This window comes from Mauremys mutica, chromosome 20 (assembly GCF_020497125.1).
Source record: "Mauremys mutica isolate MM-2020 ecotype Southern chromosome 20, ASM2049712v1, whole genome shotgun sequence".
Lineage (NCBI taxonomy): Eukaryota > Metazoa > Chordata > Testudines > Geoemydidae > Mauremys > Mauremys mutica.
Window position 1 is genome coordinate 23,847,971 of NC_059091.1, and position 21,512 is coordinate 23,869,482.

The 21,512-nt window shown below is 62.8% G+C and overlaps 1 protein-coding gene across 5 annotated transcripts; it reads right to left on the bottom strand.

Moving 5' to 3' along the window:
- Positions 1 to 60: 60 nt before the first annotated feature.
- PALM3 (paralemmin 3) lies at positions 61 to 21,053 on the bottom strand. 5 transcript variants are annotated; one of them, XM_044994451.1, is made up of 9 exons: positions 20,701 to 21,053; positions 13,962 to 14,013; positions 10,632 to 10,712; positions 9,028 to 9,149; positions 6,763 to 6,862; positions 5,923 to 5,950; positions 5,328 to 5,447; positions 2,046 to 3,691; positions 61 to 1,913 (listed from the first exon to the last, which is right to left on the bottom strand). In XM_044994451.1, exons 2-9 carry the CDS (start codon positions 14,004 to 14,006, stop codon positions 1,347 to 1,349), a joined length of 2,709 nt encoding a protein of 902 aa, XP_044850386.1. In that variant the 5' UTR covers positions 14,007 to 14,013; positions 20,701 to 21,053; the 3' UTR covers positions 61 to 1,346. The 5 variants fall into 5 exon arrangements, with proteins under 5 accessions (XP_044850386.1, XP_044850385.1, XP_044850384.1 ...); XM_044994450.1 differs by having other exon boundaries at positions 61 to 2,561; positions 2,652 to 3,691; positions 20,701 to 21,049; XM_044994449.1 differs by having other exon boundaries at positions 61 to 2,606; positions 2,652 to 3,691; positions 20,701 to 21,049.
- Between the last annotated feature and the right edge of the window lie 459 nt (positions 21,054 to 21,512).

The window sequence follows — 21,512 nt, forward strand, 5'->3', positions numbered from 1 at the left end:
CCCCATCCCGATTTTTCACACTTGCTGTCTGGTCTCCCCCACACAGTCACAAGCAGCAGCTTCCCATTGAAAGTGACTTTAATTGTGAATCACTCAGTACTGACCCCTGCTGGACAGCTCAAGGCTAGCCCGTGTGCCCGGCTCTCGCACACTCATTCCAAACAAGAGCGGTTTAAAAGGGGGGTGGGGGGGCAGAGACAAACCCAGCTTTGGGGGCTGTTCTATTGATGCCCATCACCGTGGCATCTGAGGCCCAGATCCCCAGGGACACCGAAATACCTCTGAGACTCGGGGCCAGGCTGCTCCAGCCTGTCCGATTACTGAGCTCCAGGGCTGCCCGAGCCAGAGCTGGGAAAGGGGGTTTGGTCCTGCAAGGGGCAGGATGCAGGCGCTGGAAAGCTGGGCTGAGGATTGGGGGAGGAGGTGGTTTCTGAGGCCTCCGTCACTGACCTGCGTGGGGCGCCCCCTCCTGGCACGGCGACGACTCTGGGAAAGGTCTCTCGGCCAAGACGTGTTGGGGAGCAGGCAGCCAGGCAGTGCCCAGCTCAGCTGGAGGCTGAGCTCACACGTACTCGTGTGTGCACGTCTGGGTGTGTGCAGGCATCTGGCGAGGCGCCTGCCAGTGTGCGATTGTGTCGGGCCTGTGTGTGGGTGCGAGTGTGAGTGCACCTGTCTGGGCCGTGATGCGTGTGCAGTGTCTGTGTGCAGAGGGGTAAGCATTGTGTCTGTGTGTACTTCTGTACTGGGGGGGTGCACGTGCACTTGTGAGCACGTCACACTAGAGCTGCATTTGTACCTGGGGGCCTGGCTGCGTATTCAGGGGTGTGCGGGAGACCGGGCGCGTGGACACGTTTGTACGCAGAGGTTTGTATTCGGGCAGGGGCATGTGCATTCATGGGGGGGACGGGACACAAGCGTGCGTGTATACAGGCGTGTGCAGAAGTGTGAGCTGGGGCCCTGAACACCCAGGAATAGGAGACCCCCCCCACTTTGCCCAGCACTCAGAGCTCCAGAAGGGGGCAGACGTGGCAGGGACGGAAGGAAAAGGACCCCTCGATGCAGGGGCTGGAGACAGAACCAACCAGACATGAAATTAGCGCTGCAGCCAGCAGCCATGTCCTGCCAGCAGGAGACAGGTGCCCCCCAGACTAACTGCCTACCCCAGGCACCCCTCCGTAGGAAAACACCAGGCAGGACAAATGAACAGCCTCCCCGGGGGAATTAAAACACCAAGGGGCTGAGCTGCGGCTGCACGGGCCCCCAGGCACTGGAGCAAGGCCCCTCTGATCGGCCGGTCTCCGGCTGGGGCTCTCGACGCGCCATCCCAGCGGCAGGCGGGGCCGGGATCACATGACAGAGCAGCACTGGCACGTTTTCTGCTTGCGTCTGCCCGTCTCCTGCCCATCTCCCGGCCGGGTGGGGGTGGCGCTCCTGCCCTGGCATGGAGAGGCGGTGTTGGCAGAGGCAGTGGTGTATGTCGGGGCCTCTGGGCTCACGGCTGCCAGCGACTTCAAGGTGCCAGCTCCCGGCTGCAGGCTCCTGGCCACGGGATTCTGTGGCTGCTTCCAGCCCATCCGGCGCCCGGAGGCTTCCTTAAGCAGAGGCTGCTGCTCCGGGTGGAGCTTCCCCAGGTTTTCAGTGGTTTCTTCTGGAGCCGATGAAACCGGGCCAGTGCCGCTGCCTCCTTTCAGGGCCATGCTCTCCCTGGGTTGGGAAGGCGCCTGCTCCGGGGTTGGTGCTCTGCCGGATGGGGTAAGCGGTACCTCCCCGTGAAGTGCAGGGATTGGCTCTTGGCTGGAGGGGATCTGGCTGTGGAATGAATGTTTAGCTTCGTGGGGTGAAGGGATCTGGTCCTGCAGAGCAGCTTTAGCTTTGTGGGGTGAAGGGATCTGGTCCTGGAGAGCTGATGGGATCTGGTCCTGGAGGGAGATGTTAACTTCCTGCAGAGAGGAAGGGATCTGGTCCTGCATAGATTGGATCTGGTCCTGCAGAGAGGAAGGGATCTGGTCCTGCAGAGCTGCTTTAGCTTCTTGGGGTGATGGGATCTGGTCCTGGAGGGAGATGTTAGCTTCCTGCAGAGAGGAAGGGATCTGGTCCTGCATAGATTGGATCTGGTCCTGCAGAGAGGAAGGGATCTGGTCCTGCAGAGCTGCTTTAGCTTTGTGGGGTGAAGGGATCTGGTCCTGGAGAGCTGATGGGATCTGGTCCTGCAGAGAGGAAGGGATCTGGTTCTGCAGAGCTGCTTTAGCTTCTTGGGGTGATGGGATCTGGTTCTGGAGAGCTGATGGGATCTGGTCCTGGAGGGAGATGTTAGCTTCCTGCAGAGAGGAAGGGATCTGGTTCTGCACAGATTGGATCTGGTCCTGCAGAGAGGAAGGGACCTGGTCCTGCACAGATTGGATCTGGTCCTGCAGAGAAGAAGGGATCTGGTCCTGCATAGATTGGATCTGGTCCTGCAGAGAGGAAGGGATCTGGTCCTGCATAGATTGGATCTGGTCCTGCAGAGAGGAAGGGACCTGGTCCTGCATAGATTGGATCTGGTCCTGCAGAGAGGAAGGGATCTGGTCCTGCATAGATTGGATCTGGTCCTGCAGAGAGGAAGGGATCTGGTTCTGCACAGATTGGATCTGGTCCTGCAGAGAGGAAGGGATCTGGTCCTGCAGCGCTGCCTTAGCCTCTTGTGGTGAGGGGATCAGGCCCTGACGAGATGTTTTAACTTCCAGCACAGACAATGGGATCTGGTCCTGCACAGTTGGGATCTGGTTTTGCATAGATACGTCAGCCTCCTGCAGAGAGGAAGGGGTCTGGTCCTGGAGAGTTGCTTTAGCTTCTTGGGGGGAGGGGATCTGGCCCTGCAAAGCTGGGATCTGGTCTTGCAGAGGGGCTTTAGCCTCCTGCAGAGAGGAAGGGGTCTGGTCCAGCAGACCTGCTTTAGCCTCTTGGGGGGAGGGGATCTGGCCCTGCAGAGCCGGGATCTGGTCCTGCAAAGAGGCCTTTGTCTCTGCTCCTTCTCCCACTCCTGCAGCCTGGGAATGCTCTGCCCCGGGGGACACCTGACGCTCCTGTTCCCTAGCAGGCTCCTGCCACATAGGGCCTCTCCCCAGCTCCTGCGGCCTCTCTGGTTCTGCTGCCCTGCCCTGAGTCCTCTGGGCAGCCTCTGCCTCCTCCGTTTCCGTGGCTCCCCTGGCAGGCTCAGCCGAGATCTCCCCCTCTTCCATGACCCCGATCGGCTCCTCCAGCTCCCCGTCCGGCTCGGGCCTCGGGGAATCGAGGCAGCAGTTCTCAACTGGCAGGGCCTGCGCCTCCCCCTCCTGCACCCCGGATTCCCCCTCCGGCCCCTCTCTGCTCCCTTCCCCTGCCACGCTCTCCTCCATCCTGCTGTCCCGGGCGTCACTCGCAGAGGCAGGCGGGCTCTGCGGCTCCCGCTCTGGCCTTCCGTCCCAAGCCTCCTCCAGCCCGTTCTCTCCCCGGGGAGCTTCCCCCTCCGTCTCGGGGGACGTCCGCCCGAGGGCGTCCATGCTGCCCACTTCCTGGCCCAGGTGGTTTCTAATGATCATCTCCACCTTGCCCACGCCCAGCTTCTCTGGCTGCTTGGCGGAGGCCCCTGCCCCGTCATCCCGAGTTCCTGGGGCAGCAGCGCTGGCTTCAGTCTTGCCCTCCCCAGGGCTGATCCCCTCCACGCCAAAGGGACCTTGAAGGCAAAAGAGACCGTGGGTCAGCCTCTTGGATCTCTCCCCAGGGCTCCAGAGGGAGGGGGACCTGTCCCAAGGTGGCTGAGGAGATACTGGTCTCTAGGCAACAGCATCACCTGGGGGATCCTTCAGACTGGTCCCCAAGCAGGAAGCCCCTCGCTGGAGGTGGTCATTATTGTAGGGGTCTGTGAGCTTTGCCCCTTTGCCTCCACGCATTACAAAGCGCTTCGCCGACCTCTCTGGACTGAGCCTCCCCACGCTGGGCCGCGGGGGAGATCGGTCCCATTTGACTGGTGGGGAAACCGAGGCACAAACAGGGAGGTGACTTGTCAGCACAGAGGAGCTGGACCTGCTTCCTTTAAAGGGCCCGGCCACCCTGTGACACAGGGCACAGCTGTGCCCAATTGGGCCAATCAAGGGGGCGGGGGCAGCAGCTGGGGCTATAAGGGACCCAGGAGAATCAGAGAGGGAAGTGATCCTGGCAGGAGGATGTCAAGGGCCCTGGGGAAGGCTGAAGGTACCAGAGTTTGCCAGGCTGAAGGCTGGAGTTGCCTTCTTCTGAGCTGGAGCCGAGGGCCAGGGGACTAGCTGGGGAGATGGAGGGATGGAGGCTCCCCGGCTGAGCATGCCCTCCCAGTGGGGGGAAGGGGGTCCACTGGGAAGTGGGGGGCTGGGCCTGGCAGAAGGCCAGGAGAGGACTGAAGGTGAACAAGCCGCCGGAGCGTGGTATGTGCTACACTGATGGACCAGATGTCGTGTGATTTTAAGGGCTCCGTGCTCTAGATCTGGGGGTGATGAACTGACTCTTTGGGGACTCTGGCAAGGGTTTTTTTGTAACACCCTGGCCCCAAGGAGGGGCAGCAGAGAGGCCAGAGACCCAGCCGGGGTGTCCTTGGGGGCGCTACGTGGAATGGTTCACTAGTAGAATAGCCCAAGGCCACCAGGGAAGTTGTGGCAGAGTCAGGAAAGGAACCCAAGGATGCTGGTCCCAGTACCCTCATCTCCCCATTGCGCCAACCTTCCATCCCCCAGCTGAGATCAGAACCCAGGAGTCCTGGCTCCCAGCCCTCTGCTCCGATCACTACACCCCACTCCCCTTCCAGAGCTGAGATCAGAACCCAGGAGTCCTGGCTCCCAGCCCCCTGCTCCGATCACTACACCCCACTCCCCTTCCAGGGCTGAGACCAGAACCCAGGAGTCCTGGCTCCCAGCCCTCTGCTCCGATCACTACACCCCACTCCCCTTCCAGAGCTGAGATCAGAACCCAGGAGTCCTGGCTCCCAGCCCCCTGCTCCGATCACTACACCCCACTCCCCTTCCAGGGCTGAGACCAGAACCCAGGAGTCCTGGCTCCCAGCCCTCTGCTCCGATCACTACACCCCACTCCCCTTCCAGAGCTGAGATCAGAACCCAGGAGTCCTGGCTCCCAGCCCCCTGCTCCGATCACTACACCCCACTCCCCTTCCAGGGCTGAGACCAGAACCCAGGAGTCCTGGCTCCCAGCCCCCTGCTCTCACCACGTCCCATGCAGGAATCCCCAGGCTGAGATTTGGCCCCGGCTGCCCTCGAGTACTGGCCCAGCTGCCGGGCCAGGGCTCTGGGAGCCGTGGTGCCCCGCCCCGGCCGAACGCTCACCTGCTCTCGACACGTCCCCGTTCTCCAGGGTCTCCCGGGCTGCCGCTCGCATGGCCCTCTTGGCGGGGACTGGAGCCAGGGGGAGGGCAGGTTCGGTCTCGCAGCCACAACCCCCGCCACCTGGGTTTGGTTGGAAGAGAAAGGAGGCTGGGTCGATCCTGCGCCCTCCCTCCTCTGCCCTGCCCCAGAGGGACCCCCTATGGGGAGAGGAGCCCCCAGGACACATTTAGTCCCTGCCCCATCGATATTACATTGGGACGCCCCCCCCCCCGAGTCACCAGCCTCTGTGCTCCACGGGCAGCCCTGGCACAAGCCCCCAGAGCAGGGGTCGTTCCTCTCTCTTGCCCACGCGGTCGGCTTCTGGGCATGCAGCCTCTCCCCAGCCGGCTGCTCCCCCGGGCCCCCACGACCTGAGCTGCGGGATCCCGCTCCCTCCCCGCACGCTGCGGCACCAGCCCATTGCCGGCTCACGTCCTGCAGCTGACGCCACCCCCCCTCTTCCCTGAGCCACGACACCCCCCCCCCCGAGCCTCAGGAAGGGACCTAGCCACGACCCCCTGGGGAAACCAGACCCGGCCAACAGGGAACAACTCACCTGCCGAAGCAGAGCCAGCCCCCCGGGCCTGAAAGAGAGACACGGGCGCCTTAGCGGGGGGGTGACAGCTTGGGGAGGGGCCTGGGGACAATTTACTGGCCCAGAATGGCTCCAACCTCCTGTTTTCCAGGGGTCACTTTTGCTTCATCTGGGGTTGTTTTTGCAGCCCAAGAAGGAAGCGATCGAAGCCCAAAGGAAACCCAGGGAGAACCCGGGAGTCCTGGAAAGAGGCCAGAGGCTCAGACACAGGCCTGGGGGGAAGAATTTAGGCCATTAACCGTAGAGACGAGACAACCCAGCTGGGGGAAGGGACAGAACAGGAGCTGCTCAGCAGGGTGGGACTGGGGAGGCTGAACGCCCCCCCCCCCAGCTTAGCCGGCCAGTGGCCTGACCAGGGGTAATGACAATGGGTGGCAGGGCCCCGTCTGGTCAGTGGCCAGAATTTTTTGCATGTCAGGGCACAACCAATATTGTATTTCTAGCCGCCAGGTTCAATGAAATGGCACCAAGCCAGGCCAGGGAGCAAAGGGCTCTGACTCCCCCTCCACCCCCCAAGGGCTGGGTAGCAGGGGAGGGCTGGGGGGGGTTAGGAGACTCTGCCCCCCGCAGGCAGCGCGTTCACCCCCCGGCTGTGCTGTCTGCAAGGCCACAGAGGGACCCCACTATATCTTCAGGGGGACTGAGCCTGCCCCATCCCCCGCCTCTTACCCACCCCATGCAGCACGCAGAGGGGGGCTCCCCCTGGCTTGGGTACGGCCTGGGCCCCCCTGCCCTCCAGCTCCCCCTCTTCCTGGGCTGTTGCAGCACGCGCTCCCCTCACCTCCTGCCCCACTGCGTTACCTCACAGGTGCCCCCTGCTGGCTGCTTGGCGTCTTCCAAGGCCTCGTGCGACTTGCCGGGATGCTCCGGGTTATCCAGCTGCTGCATCTGAGACTGGAGGCTGCAGAGAGAGGGAGAGAAAAGCTCCCAGGCTGGGTCCCTTTCCATGGGGACTCGGGCCGACCCTGCTCCCCGGCCACAACCAGGAAAGCAGAGACGCTGAGCTCAGTTTGGCCATGTAGAATTTTGCCCTGGCCCCTGCCTGTTGGGGGTAAAAACCCCATTGGCCTCTTACGATGGCCCAGGAGCAAAAACTAAAGCACAGGCCCCTGCAAGTCAGGACACCTGGGTTCTATCCCTGGCCTGACATTTCCCTTCATCATGCCTCAGTTTCCCCTCCCATCCTTTATGTATTTAGCCTGTGAGCTCTCTGGAGCAGGGACTGTCCCTCACTATGTCTGGGCAGCACCTGATGCAAGGGAACCCTGATCTACCGACACATAATAAAAATCTAAAGGGAAATCTCCTTTATTTGGGAGCAGAATAGGGGCTAAGCCACACAGGTGCCAGACTGAAGTGGTGTCTCCCTAACTAGCATGTGCGTTCACACGCACACACCCCTGCCAGTTTATTCCCATGTGCACACCAGTTTCACTGGCTTTTCTAACCCAGCTGGTTGAAATGGTGGGTTCTGTATAAATGGGCACATTGCAATGATATCACGTTGCCAAGATCCTTCTTGTTTGTTACGGGTTCACATGCACGGGCAGCACGGTCCAGGGGTTGGAGCAAGGAGGACTGGGAGTCAGGTCTCCTAGGTGCCCGGTCTCTGGTTTTGAGAAGCAAAATCTCTGGTTATGATTAGGTGTATTACGGTAAAGCCTAGGCGCCCCAGTCACAGACCAAGACCGCGTTGTGGTAGATGCTGCAGAGACAGGACAAAAAGACCCTGCCCTGACAGCTTCCGATCTACATCTGGGACAAGCGACACCAGCTGGTTACGGGCAGGCAGGCAGCCCAAGGAAACAGCTCAGCCCTTCTCGGGTTGGTTGCAGGCCTCCCGGCCAAGGGGAGGATTTGCAGGTGGATAATGAGGTGCTTCTAGGGGGTTTATGGGGAGCTGCTCCCAAGCAGGGAGAAAGCACCGCGGGGCTGGTCTGCAAAGGGTCCAGGCGGGCGCTGGAGACGGGAGTTGGCAGCTCAATAGTGAATGAGAGACAATTGGTCCGGCGGGGAGAGGCCACGAAGGAGACGACAAGCAGCTTATGTTTGACACGATGGAGAAGGGGGAGCCGGGGGAGGGACGCCCTAGTCCGGGGGGGACTGGGAGTCAGGATTCCTGGGTTCCATTCCCAGCTCTGCTCCTGCCTCACCCTGTGGCCCTGGGCAAGTCACTGCCCTGCTCTGTGCCTCAGTTTCCCCCTGCCCTGGCAAAGCGCTGTGAGATTGCTGGGTGAAAGCAGCTCTGATTGGGCAGAGAGATCGCAAAGTTCCCTTTAGATGGACAGACCCCAGGGTGGGGGGTCCCCCCATGTGCAGGGATAAAAAGTTCCAGGGTTTAATAAACCTTCCAAATTCAACATGTGCGACTTGCTCAGCTGTGGCGTCTCTTGCCCATTGTTCTGAGCGGTGATTTAATCCTGCGGAGTGCTGCTTACTCGGCATTCAGTCACCTCCCCGCCCCGTGCCCTCCTTGTGATTCCCTCAGCGCTTTGCCTATGCTACAGCTCCTGTGGTTACAGACCGTTTGTCTGCTTTGTAAATGTCAGATTCCTTTGCTGTGTTTTACTTGCATGCTTCTTCCGATCCAGGCAGGGGAGGGGAGCTCTTGGGTAACGGGTAGGGGGTGAAGTACTGAGGGCTTATGGCCCCCACCAAAAGTTTGGGCGGCCAATCCCCAATTCCAGATCTGTCTGCTTCCACTTTGCTTCCCTAAAATCCCCATCAGATCTTCCTTGCTATCCCGAACTGCTGTGTGGCTGTTAAACAGCTGCACACCTCACCCCAGAGATGGCTGCATTTCAGAATCGAGAGAGCAATCCCCAGGCAGCTTGCTGGGTGGGAGTTAATCACCGGCCCTGCCCTGCCCGGTGGCTGCAGCTCAAGGCTGAATGAGTAATCCCCAGTGCTGCATTGCTGTGTGGCCATTAAAGAGCTGCCAAGCCCCGCCCCAGAGGTGGCTGCATTTCACTGTTGGGTGAAGCATGTAAAATGCTTTGTGATCCCCCCCGGGGAAGAGGCCCGCTGCAGATCTCCCCTGCAACGTACCCACTGCCCTCTCCTTACCTGGACAGATCCTGCTCTAGCTCCTGGATGCGGGACTGTGTCTGCCATAGCGGGGAGGTGGGGTCGTTCTCGGGGGGCAGACACGACCCCTCCATCAGCCACCGGTCTCGCAGGGACTTCCTCTGGGGGAGAGAGAGCAGAACATCCTCTATCAGCCTGCCCCTCCCCCATGCCCTGGATCGAGGCCACATGTACCCATGTGCCCCCCCCCACGACATACAGCCATGCACCCATGCTGTCACGCAGTCACGTGGACATCAACACACCCCATGTGTTCTATTACATCCCCACACCCCCCCGCACATGTCTCCTTGCCATTGCTCCTGCTCCATGCACACGTGTCCAAGTACAGCGTACATACATGTAAACGGGGACATACAGACACACACACACCCCAACTGCACCTATGACCCTGCTGCTACTCATGCTTCATGCACAATGCTAGACCAGGGATGCACACATGTGCACAGGCATGGACATACGCATGCACACACACGTGGACATCCACAGCCTTACACACGTGTACACACGCCTGCACCGCGCCCACACACATGCTCTGGTTTAGTGGCCTGTGGCACTTCAGCACCTCCACAGCGCCAGGCAGGTGACTCCACCTGCCCCAGGAGCCAGGCAGCAGGTGGCCTCTGACTGGTAATAGGATCCGTGCCAAGGGGTTTGCCATGTGCTGCACAGAGTGGGGGTGCTGGTGTGTCCCTGTGCAGGAACTGCCGCCCCCCAAAAGCCATCACCCCACACTGGCAAGCAATCCCTGCCCCCGCAACTCCCAAGGCAGACAGGGATCCTGGCACCCCTTTGTTGGGCTGATCCCCAGCAGACTCCACCCCCAAAGTCCCCAAATACCCCTCCCAGACCCCACAGATGCCACCCACACCCCTTCACATCCCAGAAGACCAGCCCCCAGCTCCCCTAACCCCACCCACCCTCCACAGACACCCCCCCAAACAAGTCACCTAACACCCCCCACAGACCCCCTCACCCCCAGGAGACCCCCACCCGAGACCCTACCCCCCACAGACCCCCTCACCCCCAGGAGACCCCCACCCGAGACCCTACCCCCCACAGACCCCCTCACCCCCAGGAGACCCCCACCCGAGACCCTACCCCCCACAGACCCCCTCACCCCCCGGAGACCCCCACCCAAGACCCTACCCCCCACACACCCCCTCACCCCCAGGAGACCCCCACCAGAGACCCTACCCCCACAGACCCCCTCACCCCCAGGAGACCCCCACCCGAGACCCTACCCCGCACAGACCCCCTCACCACCAGGAGACCCCCACCAGAGACCCTACCCCGCAACACACCCCACAGACCCCCACACCCCCCGGATTCCCCCCACCCGAGACCCTACCCCCCACAGACCCCCTCACACCCAGGAGACCCCCCACCCGAGACCCTACCCCCCACAGACCCCCTCACCACCAGGAGACCCCCACCCGAGACCCTACCCCCCACAGACCCCCTCACCACCAGGAGACCACACCCCCCAGCTCCCCTAACCCCCCAAGGAGACCCCACCCCCAGCTCCCCTAACACCCCCCGTAGACCCCACCCACCGCCCCCGCTGCCCCCAATCCCGGTACCTTGAGCTGCTGGGCTCGGAGTTTCTCCTCCTCCAGCTCCCGGCGCGTCCGGAGGATCCGCTCCTGCACCCTGCGCCGCCCCTGCAGCCGGGAGCAGCACGAGTGAGGCTGGAGCCGCCGCCCTGCGGGGCCAGACGCGGCGAGCCGCGGACAAAGGGCCCTGGGCGGGGGGAGCCCACGTGCGCGGCCAATGGGGACCCTGCGGAGCTGGCACGGGATAGACCCGGCCCAGGGCACCCGCGTGTCCCTGCTGCTCTCCACCCCGCCTGGACACGCGTGTCCCTGACACTATTCACCCATCCGCACACGCGTGTTGTCCCTGACCCTGTTCACCACCCTGCACATGCGTGTCCTTGCTTCTGTGCATTCTGAGTGCACACGTGTGTCCCTGCTGCTGTGCATTGCGAGTGCACACGCATGTCCCTGACACTATTCACCTATTCACACATGTGTCCTTGCTGCTGTTCTCCCCACATGCACACGTGTGTCCTTGCTGCTGTTCTCCCCACATGCACACGTGTGTCCCTGACACTATTCACCTATCTGCACGTGTGTTGTCCCTGACCCTGTTCACCACCCTGCACGTGTGTCCTTCTGTGCATTCTGAGTGCACACGCATGTCCCTGACACTATTCACCCATGCACACGTGTGTCCTTGCTGCTGTTCTCCCCACATGCACACATGTGTCCCTGACACTATTCACCTATCTGCACGTGTGTTGTCCCTGACCCTGTTCACCACCCTGCACGTGTGTCCTGTGCATTCTGGGTGCACACGCATGTCCCTGACACTATTCACCCATGCACACGTGTGTCCCTGCTGCTGTTCTCCCTGCATGCACACGTGTGTCCCTGACACTATTCACCCATCTGCACACACGTGTTGTCCCTGACCCTGTTCCCCACCTGTGCACACGTGTGTCCTTGCTTCTGTGCATTCTGAGTGCACACATGTGTCTCTGACACTAGACTCCCACTGAGTGTGCACACACGTGTCCCTGACACTATTCACCCATCTGCACACGTGTTGTCCCAGACCCTGTTCCCCACCTGTGCACACACGTGTCCTTGCTTCTGTGCATTCTGAGTGCACATGTGTGTCTCTGACACTAGTCACCCATGCACACACATGTCCCTGACACTATTCACCCATGCACACGTTTGCTTTTGTGCACACGAGTGTCTCCGTTGCTATTCATTGCCGTGTGCACATGCCTCTGCCTGCTGCATCACAACCTCTGTGCACACGCGAGTTCCTGACGCTATTCACCCCGTGTGCACACGCATGGTACAAATGCTGCTCACACCCATGTCCATGTTGTGTGGACTTATGCATATCGCTACCCCCACATGCCTGCTGCTCCATCCTGGCCCCTGGCCCGATCCCCCTTCTCCCCCATCCCCCTTTCCCAGGGTGCTGCGCTGGGCTGGGCAGGCCTCCAGGTCCCTCTCTCAGCCTGAAAGGCCTGAACCGGAGAAAAGCTGCTTCTGGAGCCACTGCCTGCTGAATAATTGATTTGTTAATGACAGGCGTGGGGCGGGGGGGGGCAGGGGGGAGAGCCAGGGCTCAGGTTACTCCCCTGGCTGCTAAAAGCTTCCTGGCTCCAGGATTCAGCCCAGCCCAGGGGCCTGCAGAGACAGGAGGTCACCACTGTGACGAACAGGCCAGTTGTCAGCTCCAGCAGGCCCAGAAACTGGACTAAGTCGCCCACCGCCCAGCACCTGTTGCCTGGACAGCCGGACGGCTGGCTGTGGGGGGAGCTCGCAGCTAGTCCAGTGCCAGAGTCCCCCAGCAGGGGGCGCTGTGGGGAGCGGGGCAGGAGCGCTGGCTGTGGGGGGAGCTCACGGCTAGTCTGGTGCCAGTGTCCCCCAGAAGGGGGCGCTGTGGGGAGCAGGGCAGGAGCGCTGGCTGTGGGGGGAGCTCACGGCTAGTCTGGTGCCAGTGTCCCCCAGAAGGGGGCACTGTGGGGAGCGGGGCAGGAGCGCTGGCTGTGTGGGGAGCTCCTGGCTACTCCGGTCCCAGCTCCACCCAGCAGGGGGCGCTGTGGGGAGCGGGGCAGGAGCGCTGGCTGTGGGGGGAGCTCCTGGCTACTCCGGTCCCAGCTCCACCCAGCAGGGGGCGCTGTGGGGAGCGGGGCAGGAGCGCTGGCTGTGGGGGGAGCTCGCGGCTAGTCCAGTGCCAGTCTCCCCCAGCAGGGGGCGCTGTGGGGAGCGGGGCAGGAGAGCTGGCTGTGGGGGGAGCTCCTGGCTACTCCGGTCCCAGCTCCACCCAGCAGGGGGCGCTGTGGGGAGCGGGGCAGGAGCGCTGGCTGTGGGGGGAGCTCACGGCTAGTCTGGTGCCAGTCTCCCCCAGAAGGGGGCGCTGTGGGGAGCGGGGCAGGAGCGCTGGCTGTGGGGGGAGCTCACGGCTAGTCTGGTGCCAGTGTCCCCCAGAAGGGGGCGCTGTGGGGAGCGGGGCAGGAGCGCTGGCTGTGGGGGGAGCTCACGGCTAGTCTGGTGCCAGTGTCCCCCAGAAGGGGGCGCTGTGGGGAGCGGGGCAGGAGCGCTGGCTGTGGGGGGAGCTCACGGCTAGTCTGGTGCCAATGTCCCCCAGAAGGGGGCGCTGTGGGGAGCGGGGCAGGAGCGCTGGCTGTGGGGGGAGCTCACGGCTAGTCTGGTGCCAGTGTCCCCCAGAAGGGGGCGCTGTGGGGAGCGGGGCAGGAGCGCTGGCTGTGGGGGGAGCTCACGGCTAGTCTGGTGCCAATGTCCCCCAGAAGGGGGCGCTGTGGGGAGCGGGGCAGGAGCGCTGGCTGTGGGGGGAGCTCACGGCTAGTCTGGTGCCAGTGTCCCCCAGAAGGGGGCGCTGTGGGGAGCGGGGCAGGAGCGCTGGCTTTGGGGGGAGCTCCTGGCTACTCCGGTCCCAGCTCCACCCAGCAGGGGGCGCTGTGGGGAGCGGGGCAGGAGCGCTGGCTGTGGGGGGAGCTCACGGCTAGTCTGGTGCCAGTGTCCCCCAGAAGGGGGCGCTGTGGGGAGCGGGGCAGGAGCGCTGGCTGTGGGGGGAGCTCCTGGCTACTCCGGTCCCAGCTCCACCCAGCAGGGGGCGCTGTGGGGAGCGGGGCAGGAGCGCTGGCTGTGGGGGGAGCTCGCGGCTAGTCCAGTGCCAGTCTCCCCCAGCAGGGGGCGCTGTGGGGAGCGGGGCAGGAGCGCTGGCTGTGGGGGCACCAGCTGTGGGCCTCGCCTGTGCCCTGGGCTGCTGACTCGCTGGGATTCTCCCGGAGCAGGGCAAGGGGGTGGGGGGGCCCTAGGCCTGCCTTGGCTGGGGTCCCTGCGGGTGGGGAGGGGTCCACTCACCACGATGGCCTCTAGGCGCTGCGTGTACAGGGAGCTCTCTGCCATCTTCCCTCTGAAAGACAAACCGAGCCTGGGGACGTGGCCAAAGGTCGAGCAGCTCCAGCTTTCTCCTCCGCTCCTGCCCCCTCGATCGCGCCTCCACGTGCTCCTTTCCCTGCCCTACTCCTCCCCCCCGCCCCCCATTCCCTCTCTCTGGGTCCCTTCCCCGCCTCCCGCCTGGGCCAGAAGCGGTTGAGGGATTCAGCAGCAAGTCTGGACAGGACGAAGGGGGCTGCAAAGTTGCTGTCGGCCTCAGATTCCCCTGCCAGGGAGCGCGAGCTGGGACCACGCTGCGGGGGTGGGGGGGTCCACTCCCCTCTGCACCCCCCCCAGGCCTTTCTGAGCTAAAAAATCAGTTCACACCTGTTTAGAAAATCAGCCGGCACTTTCCTGCCCCCCCAGCTGAATCAAAGTCGCTATGTTTGCAATCCCAGTCCTGGCCTCTCCCAGCAGGAGGTGCTGGTTTTCGGGGGTGAGCTCCTGGCTACTTCAGTCCTGGCCTCTCCCAGCAGGAGGTGCTGGTTTTGGGGGGGTGAACGCCTGGCTACTTCAGTCCTGGCCTCTCCCAGCAGGAGGTGCTGGTTTTGGGGGGGTGAACGCCTGGCTACTTCAGTCCTGGCCTCACCCAGCAGGAGGTGCTGGTTTTGGGGGGGTGAACGCCTGGCTACTTCAGTCCTGGCCTCTCCCAGCAGGAGGTGCTGGTTTTGGGGGGGGCGAGCGCCTGGCTACTTCAGTCCTGGCCTCTCCCAGCAGGAGGTGCTGGTTTTGGGGGGGTGAACGCCTGGCTACTTCAGTCCTGGCCTCTCCCAGCAGGAGGTGCTGGTTTTGGGGGGTGAGCTCCTGGCTACTTCAGTCCTGGCCTCTCCCAGCAGGGGGTGCTGGTTTTGGGGGGTGAGCTCCTGGCTACTTCAGTCCTGGCCTCTCCCAGCAGGAGGTGCTGGTTTTGGGGGGCGAGCTCCTGGCTACTTCAGTCCTGGCCTCTCCCAGCAGGAGGTGCTGGTTTTGGGGGGGTGAGCGCCTGGCTACTTCAGTCCTGGCCTCTCCCAGCAGGAGGTGCTGGTTTTCGGGGGTGAGCTCCTGGCTACTTCAGTCCTGGCCTCTCCCAGCAGGAGGTGCTGGTTTTGGGGGGTGAGCTCCTGGCTACTTCAGTCCTGGCCTCTCCCAGCAGGGGGTGCTGGTTTTGGGGGGTGAGCTCCTGGCTACTTCAGTCCTGGCCTCTCCCAGCAGGGGGCACTCTGCAGCGTTCAGCAGCGGGACGGGAGGAGGAAATCCAGAGCCCCCCCGCCACGCCCTGTGCCGTGCAGGGGAGCCCAGGGGAGTGGCAGCACTGGGAGAACCGAATGCGGAGCAGAGCGGGCATCTGGCTGGTATGGGGGGCATTGGGAGGGGCTGGAGGGGGCATCGCCGGGGGCAGATGGACCCCGGGCGTTTGGGTTGCTGGCAGGATCCTGGTCTTGGTACCCAGCTGGGCAAAAATTCCAGGGAAGGGGCTGGTGTGAGTATGGGGAGGGGTGGGGGGGTCTCTGCTCTGGGGCGGGGCCAGGTGGGGAATAGGGTGCAGCAGGGGGGCCTTGCCCCCTGTGGTGTGGGGCGCAGAGAGCAGGGGCAGAGCAGGGGAGGGGGCACATCAGCTGTTGGCATCGGCTCTGGAGCTGCTCACACCTCCCCCCAGCTCTGTGCAGGAGGCAGGGGCTTGGGAGGAGGCGGAGTGGGGACCCCGACCTGCCCCCCACCCCCGCTCTGGGAGGTTTGGCAGAACAGGGTTTGGCAACTGGCTGCTGAAGCGGGGCCAGAGCTTCCCTCGGGCGGGGGGTCCTAGGCAGGGCAGAGGGACCCCTTCAGGTCCTAGCACGTTCAGCAATAGGCTGGGCCCCTCTGTGCTCCTCTGGGGGCCGAGCCACCCGGGGGGGGCGTCCCCTCCCCACAACCCGGCCCAGGTGCCTGGGGCTGCGGTGGGTGATAGACACACAGACAAACACACTGCGAAGGGCTGACAGCACGAGGCCGCAGGGCTTGGGAGGGGAAGGGAGGGGAGCCCCATCCCCACTCCGTTCCCCCCCACACTCGCCGAGACGCAGCCGCGCCGTGAGACGGACAGACAGACGCTGGGACCCAGCGGACAGCGGGATCCGCGCTGGGGGACTCGCTGGCTCCGCGCCTGGGCATCCGGCCACGCTGCATCATTACCCTTGCCAGACCCGGGTCTCACGGCCGCGCTAACGCGTCCACACTGCTCCGCCGACCCTCCGGCTCGGGTCTGCCGTTCGACCTGCCTCCATGCTGCCAAGTGACAGGGCTCCGCCCCGAGTCTCAGCAAGACTCGGGCTCTGACCCACCCTCCTTAGCAGGGGCCACGGGCCACGGGCCCGAGGGGTTCCTGGCCCAAGTCAGGCTGATTTGAGTGTGGACGGAAGGGGGACTAGGCTCAAACCGGAGTGGGAACCCGGGTTCCCGGTGCAGTGTAGTCGTACCCACAGCCTGAGAGACACACACGCACTGCGAGAGACACAGAGACACACGGGGACACCCCCCTGCACCGGGGCCCAGCCCGCATCGCTCTAGGAACTCCTGTCTACACTAGAAAGGCTTTGCCAGTGGAGCTAGACCAGAGCAAACTCCCCTAGTGAAGGTATAACAGCTGTATTCCAATGCACGGCAGCACAGTACAGGGATCGCTCTCCCAGCACTGAAATGCAGCTGCCTCTGGGGTGGGTTACGGCAACTTCTATCAGAAAAAGAGCTGATACGGCTTACAGCAGTTCCCTGAGGGAAATGAGCTATCCTGGCAGGACTTTGAGGCTAGTGTAACCTCGCCCCCCGCCCCCTCAGAAGGCTGGTTCAGGGCAGTCATTGGCAGGGAGAGGTGTGGGGAAATGGCCATGGGGAAGGAGGCGGGGAACAGTATCCGATCAAAGCTGGGTCCCTTTGCCCATCAGCAGCCAGGTTAATAATGGACACTGACAAACTGCAGGATCAGGGAGAGCGGAGGCTGGCAGATGCCAGGGAGCTGGACTGGAGCGGGCCCAGGGTGGGAGGGGGCCGTGGACACATCCCAGGAGGCAGGCACAGGGTCGGCATAGAGCAGGGAGAAAGGGAGTGGGCTGGAGCTATATCCTTCCTTCCACCTAACACATTTCCCTCCGCTGGCAAGGTCCCACGCTTGCTACGTTCCCCCCTTGCACACACACTCTGATGCAGACAGGGTCCGTTTCTACATACAGGCTCCCCAGAGGTGGCTGCATGTCAGTGCTGGGTGAGCCAGCCCTGTGTGGCATTGTTGTGCGCTGTTATGCAGCTGCCATGACCCACCCCAGAAGCAGCTGCATTTCAGTGCTGGGTGAGTGATCCCTGTACAAAATTCCTGAGTACTGTTTTACACTGCCATGCACCACCCCAGAGGTGGCTGCATTGCACTGTTGCACAAAGGGATCTGTATCTAGAGAGAGAGATTCTTCAAGATGAGACTCCACAGAGACATTTAAGATCTGGGCCCTGGTTTATCCTCCCTGTCCTTGTCTTTTTCTTGCTGGCTCGCTCTGTTACTCCCCCACCCTGCGTTTTACTTTGGTCCTCTCCTCAGCCACTAATCGAATTCAAACCCATTTGCTTTACTGACAGCCCCCAGCCACAGACCGGCTGCCAGAGCTGAGGCGGGAGCCAGGGACGGGCCAGAGGGAGTGAAGTCCCTGTGTATTTAAACAAATAGACCTAGCCACAGAGGCAGCGAGGCACTCCAGGCAACAGGCTAACCTGGCTCCTGTCCTTGTGTCTACTCTGCGTGAATTCTCTGCTAGGTCAGCAGCCTCAGAAGATGCAAATCGCCTTGTGTTTCTACTCACTGTCCTCCTCTGCCAATGCTCTGCGCTCTTACCGAGATCCGCATCCCACCCCAGAGATGGCTGCATGTCGATGGGTGAGCCATTCCTGCGTCGCGGGCAATGTATCGTTATGCAGCTGCCACATCCTACCTCAGAGGTGGCTGCATGTGAGTGCTGGGTGAGCCGTGCCTGTGTGGGGTTGCTGTGCGCTGTTACACAGCTGCTACGTCCCACCCCAGAGGTGGCTGCATGTGAGTGCTGGGTGAGCCGTGCCTGTGTGGGGTTGCTGTGCGCTGTTACACAGCTGCTACGTCCCACCCCAGAGGTGGCTGCATGTGAGCGCTGGGTGAGCCGTGCCTGTGTGGGGTTGCTGTGCGCTGTTACACAGCTGCTACGTCCCACCCCAGAGGTGGCTGCATGTGAGTGCTGGGTGAGCCGTGCCTGTGTAGGGTTGCTGTGCGCTGTTACACAGCTGCTACGTCCCACCCCAGAGGTGGCTGCATGTGAGTGCTGGGTGAACCGTGCCTGTGTGGGGTTGCTGTGCACTGTTACACAGCTGCTACGTCCCACCCCAGAGGTGGCTGCACGTGAGCGCTGGGTGAGCCGTGCCTATGTGGGGTTGCTGTGCGCTGTTACACAGCTGCTACGTCCCACCCCAGAGGTGGCTGCATGTGAGCGCTGGGTGAGCCGTGCCTATGTGGGGTTGCTGTGCGCTGTTACACAGCTGCTACGTCCCACCCCTGGAGGGACCTTCCCTAGGGGCTGAGAGCAGTGTGGGCTCCGAGTCCCATTTGCTGTACTGGACTGAGACCTGTCAAACTCACTACAGGCAGGTCCACCCAATTCCGTCGTTCCGGTGACCGCCAGTGAGTGCAGCGGAGACCCCGGTGGGCTCTCTCCCCAGGGACATCAGTGGGAGCCCTCTGTCCAAACAGCTCCAAATGGCACTGCCTGGCATCTGTCCCCTTTGGAATTAAAAGCTCTTCAGTACAAGAGGTGCTGGGACTCGGGAGGCAGCCCAGCCTAGAGCCCTGAGCAAAGACCTGGGAGCCAAGACACCTGGGTTCCATTCCTGGCTCTGGGAGGGGAGTGGGGTCTAGTGGTTAGAGCAGTGGGGGCTGGGAGTCAGGATTCTTGGGTTCTATTCCCAACTCACTCGCAGTGACGCTGGGCAAGCCCCTGGGCCTCTCTGTGCCATCAGATACAGGGGAGATCCCGATCCCTTCCACCCCACGGGCTTAACAAGCCAGAGCGGGATCCCTGTGGTGATTTGCAGAGCCAGGACGGCTGACGGCGCTTTACCCCAGGCACCTGTCAGCCGAGAGCCCAGCCCAAGGGCCAGCCCTGACTAGTCGGGTGTCATTAGCCAGCCCCAGCCCTGGCAGGGCTCCCGGGCACCCCAGCCATCAAGGAGGGAGTGTCCCCCCAAACCTGTTCCACTCAGAGGCCTGGTACGATGCTCTGGCAGTCAGCCGCTCCCCCGCAAGGCACTTAGCCAGGGCTCCCAGGCCTCCAGACTAATGACTTCTGATTTGCTCCTTCCTAGGGACAGCAGCTGGAGGGAAGATCCGGGAGTGGCTGGAACCTCTAATGAGCGTGTGTTGCAGGAGCCCTGGCCAGGGGATTGAACCAGGGATCGCCGGAGCCGGGAGCATGTGCTGCTCCTTAGCTGGGGGTCCAGCAGCCGGGGACCCGGCCCAGGACCTGCAATGCACAAATCAGGGGCCCCAGGTGCGGTGTCCTAAGGGCTCAGCTGCGGAAGGGGCTGGAATTGCCCAGGTTTTGAGCTCTGAGCAGAGCATCCTTCCCCTGCGCCGCCCAGCAAACCCACCGGGGGGCGCCCTCTGGGGGCGAGCAGGAGAACAGTCCCCGGAACAAGGCCGGGCTGAGCAGAGGAGGAGTTTGCCGACGGGCAGCTCAGCCGCGTACGCCCTTCCTTCGGGGGGCATCTCGGCTCTCTGTCTCCCCCATTCTGATAGGTGGCAGCGGGCGGTACTGCACTTCCTGGGTAGTGCTGAATGGCTATAAACCCTCCTGCTCCCATTCACACCTACAGGAGCAGCCGGGGTTAGATCCGCTCTGGATTTAGGGGTGGGAGTCAGCTCTGGGAGGGAAGTGGCATCAAGTGGTTAGAGCGGGGGGGGCTGGGAGCCAGGACTCCTGGGTTCTCTCCCGGCTCTGGGAGGGGAGTGGAGTCTAGTGGTTAGAGCGGGATGGGGTGGGAGACAGGACTCCTGGGTTCTCTCCCGGCTCTGGGAGGGGAGTGGAGTCTAGTGGTTAGAGCGGGATGGGGTGGGAGACAGGACTCCTGGGTTCTCTCCCGGCTCTGGGAGGGGAGTGGAGTCTAGTGGTTAGAGCAGGATGGGGTGGGAGACAGGACTCCTGGGTTCTCTCCCGGCTCTGGGAGGGGAGGGGAGTCTAGTGGTTAGAGCAAGGAGGGGCTGGGAGCCAGGACTCCTGGGTTCTAGACCACAAGAGGGCCAATGTGTGGGGACAATGGAATATTCTGCTTGGCACTAACCCCGCCCCCCCCATGCTGCTACAGGCCCGGCCCCCTCTAGGCATGAGCTCAGGTTCCATGGTCCGTCTGGCACTTTGGCCTCCCTGCCTGGTTAACTCCTACTTGTTATTCCGTCGCCACTGGGACTTGGGCTGAGACCCGACCAGCCCATTTCACCCACCGAGGGGCCGTGTGGTTTGTTCTGGCCCTGGGCTGCATTTGAACTGAGGCCTCGAGGTCAAAGCCCAGGCGAGAGCCTCGGGAGAGCTCGGTTCCTATCCCCTGAGGCCGTGCAGCCTTCTCTGTCCCTCTGCTTCCTCGCCCCCCTAGTCCCCAGCTCACAGGCGCCCGCGATAGTGGGTCCCTCCCTTCCTCCACTTACCGCTGCTGCGGCTGCCGCTGACTCTACCGGGGTGTGTGGGGTGGGCTGGGTGAAGCTTGCAGACCCCTGGCAGGGTCCCCTCCCCTGTCCAGCCAGGGGGAACTGCTAGGCAGGACTGCCGGCGCTCCGCCCTCTGGCTCGCCAAGTCAACTGTGCGGCATCATCAAATCTCTCCCTCCGCCTCACGCTGGCACTGAGCTCCCTGCCTGCGAGCTGCCTTCCCCGGCGCGGCTTTGGGGGGGCGGCTCGGGAGAGCAGGTTAGGCCGGTTTGGGCTCAGGCGAATGGTACAGGCAGGGAGCGTTGGGCAAGGGAGGTGGATTTCCCGGAGGGAGCTGGAGCGGTTCCGGGTCTGGACGCCCTTGAGAGAGCTCTCCCGCGCCCCCCTGTCCCGGCCCCTGCCCGCGTTCCTGGGTATGATCTGGAGACACTATCAGCTGTCTGGCTGAATTATTTACCAGCATTCCTGGGCTGCCTTGTTCAGCCACCTGTCTGCTCTCTCTCCCACAAGCGTGTCCGGTGGGAGTGCAGATCCCCGGTCCCTCTCCGGCTCCCTCTGAGCAGGACCGTCCAGCCAACGTGCTGGGGGACCCTGCGATCCCCCCTGCAACCAGGAGCAGCTGGAGCAAGGGGATGGCTTGGCAGCCCTGTCTCTCGAGGGCCCTGTGGCAGGTGCCACAGCCGGGCACCACTGCATCGGAGGGCGTTATGCCCGCCGTGCCCGGGCGCAGCAGACAGCGCATGGCGCGGGCTGATGGGAAAGGCGCCCGGAGCGGGTGAAGCACACGGCACAGTAAAGGAAGCTACACGTAG

What these genes read in the sequence shown, in the direction of transcription:
- PALM3 (XM_044994448.1), bottom strand. Translation starts at nt 14,006, where the DNA reads ATGGCAGAGAGCTCCCTGTACACGCAGCGCCTAGAGGCCATCGTG. An exon ending in TCCGAGCCCAGCAGCTCAAG is followed by an intron (nt 9,150 to 10,631) that starts GTACCGGGATTG and finishes TCTCTCCCCCAG; the next exon opens with AGGAAGTCCCTGCGAGACCG. An exon ending in CTAGAGCAGGATCTGTCCAG is followed by an intron (nt 6,863 to 9,027) that starts GTAAGGAGAGGG and finishes CTCTCTCTGCAG; the next exon opens with CCTCCAGTCTCAGATGCAGC.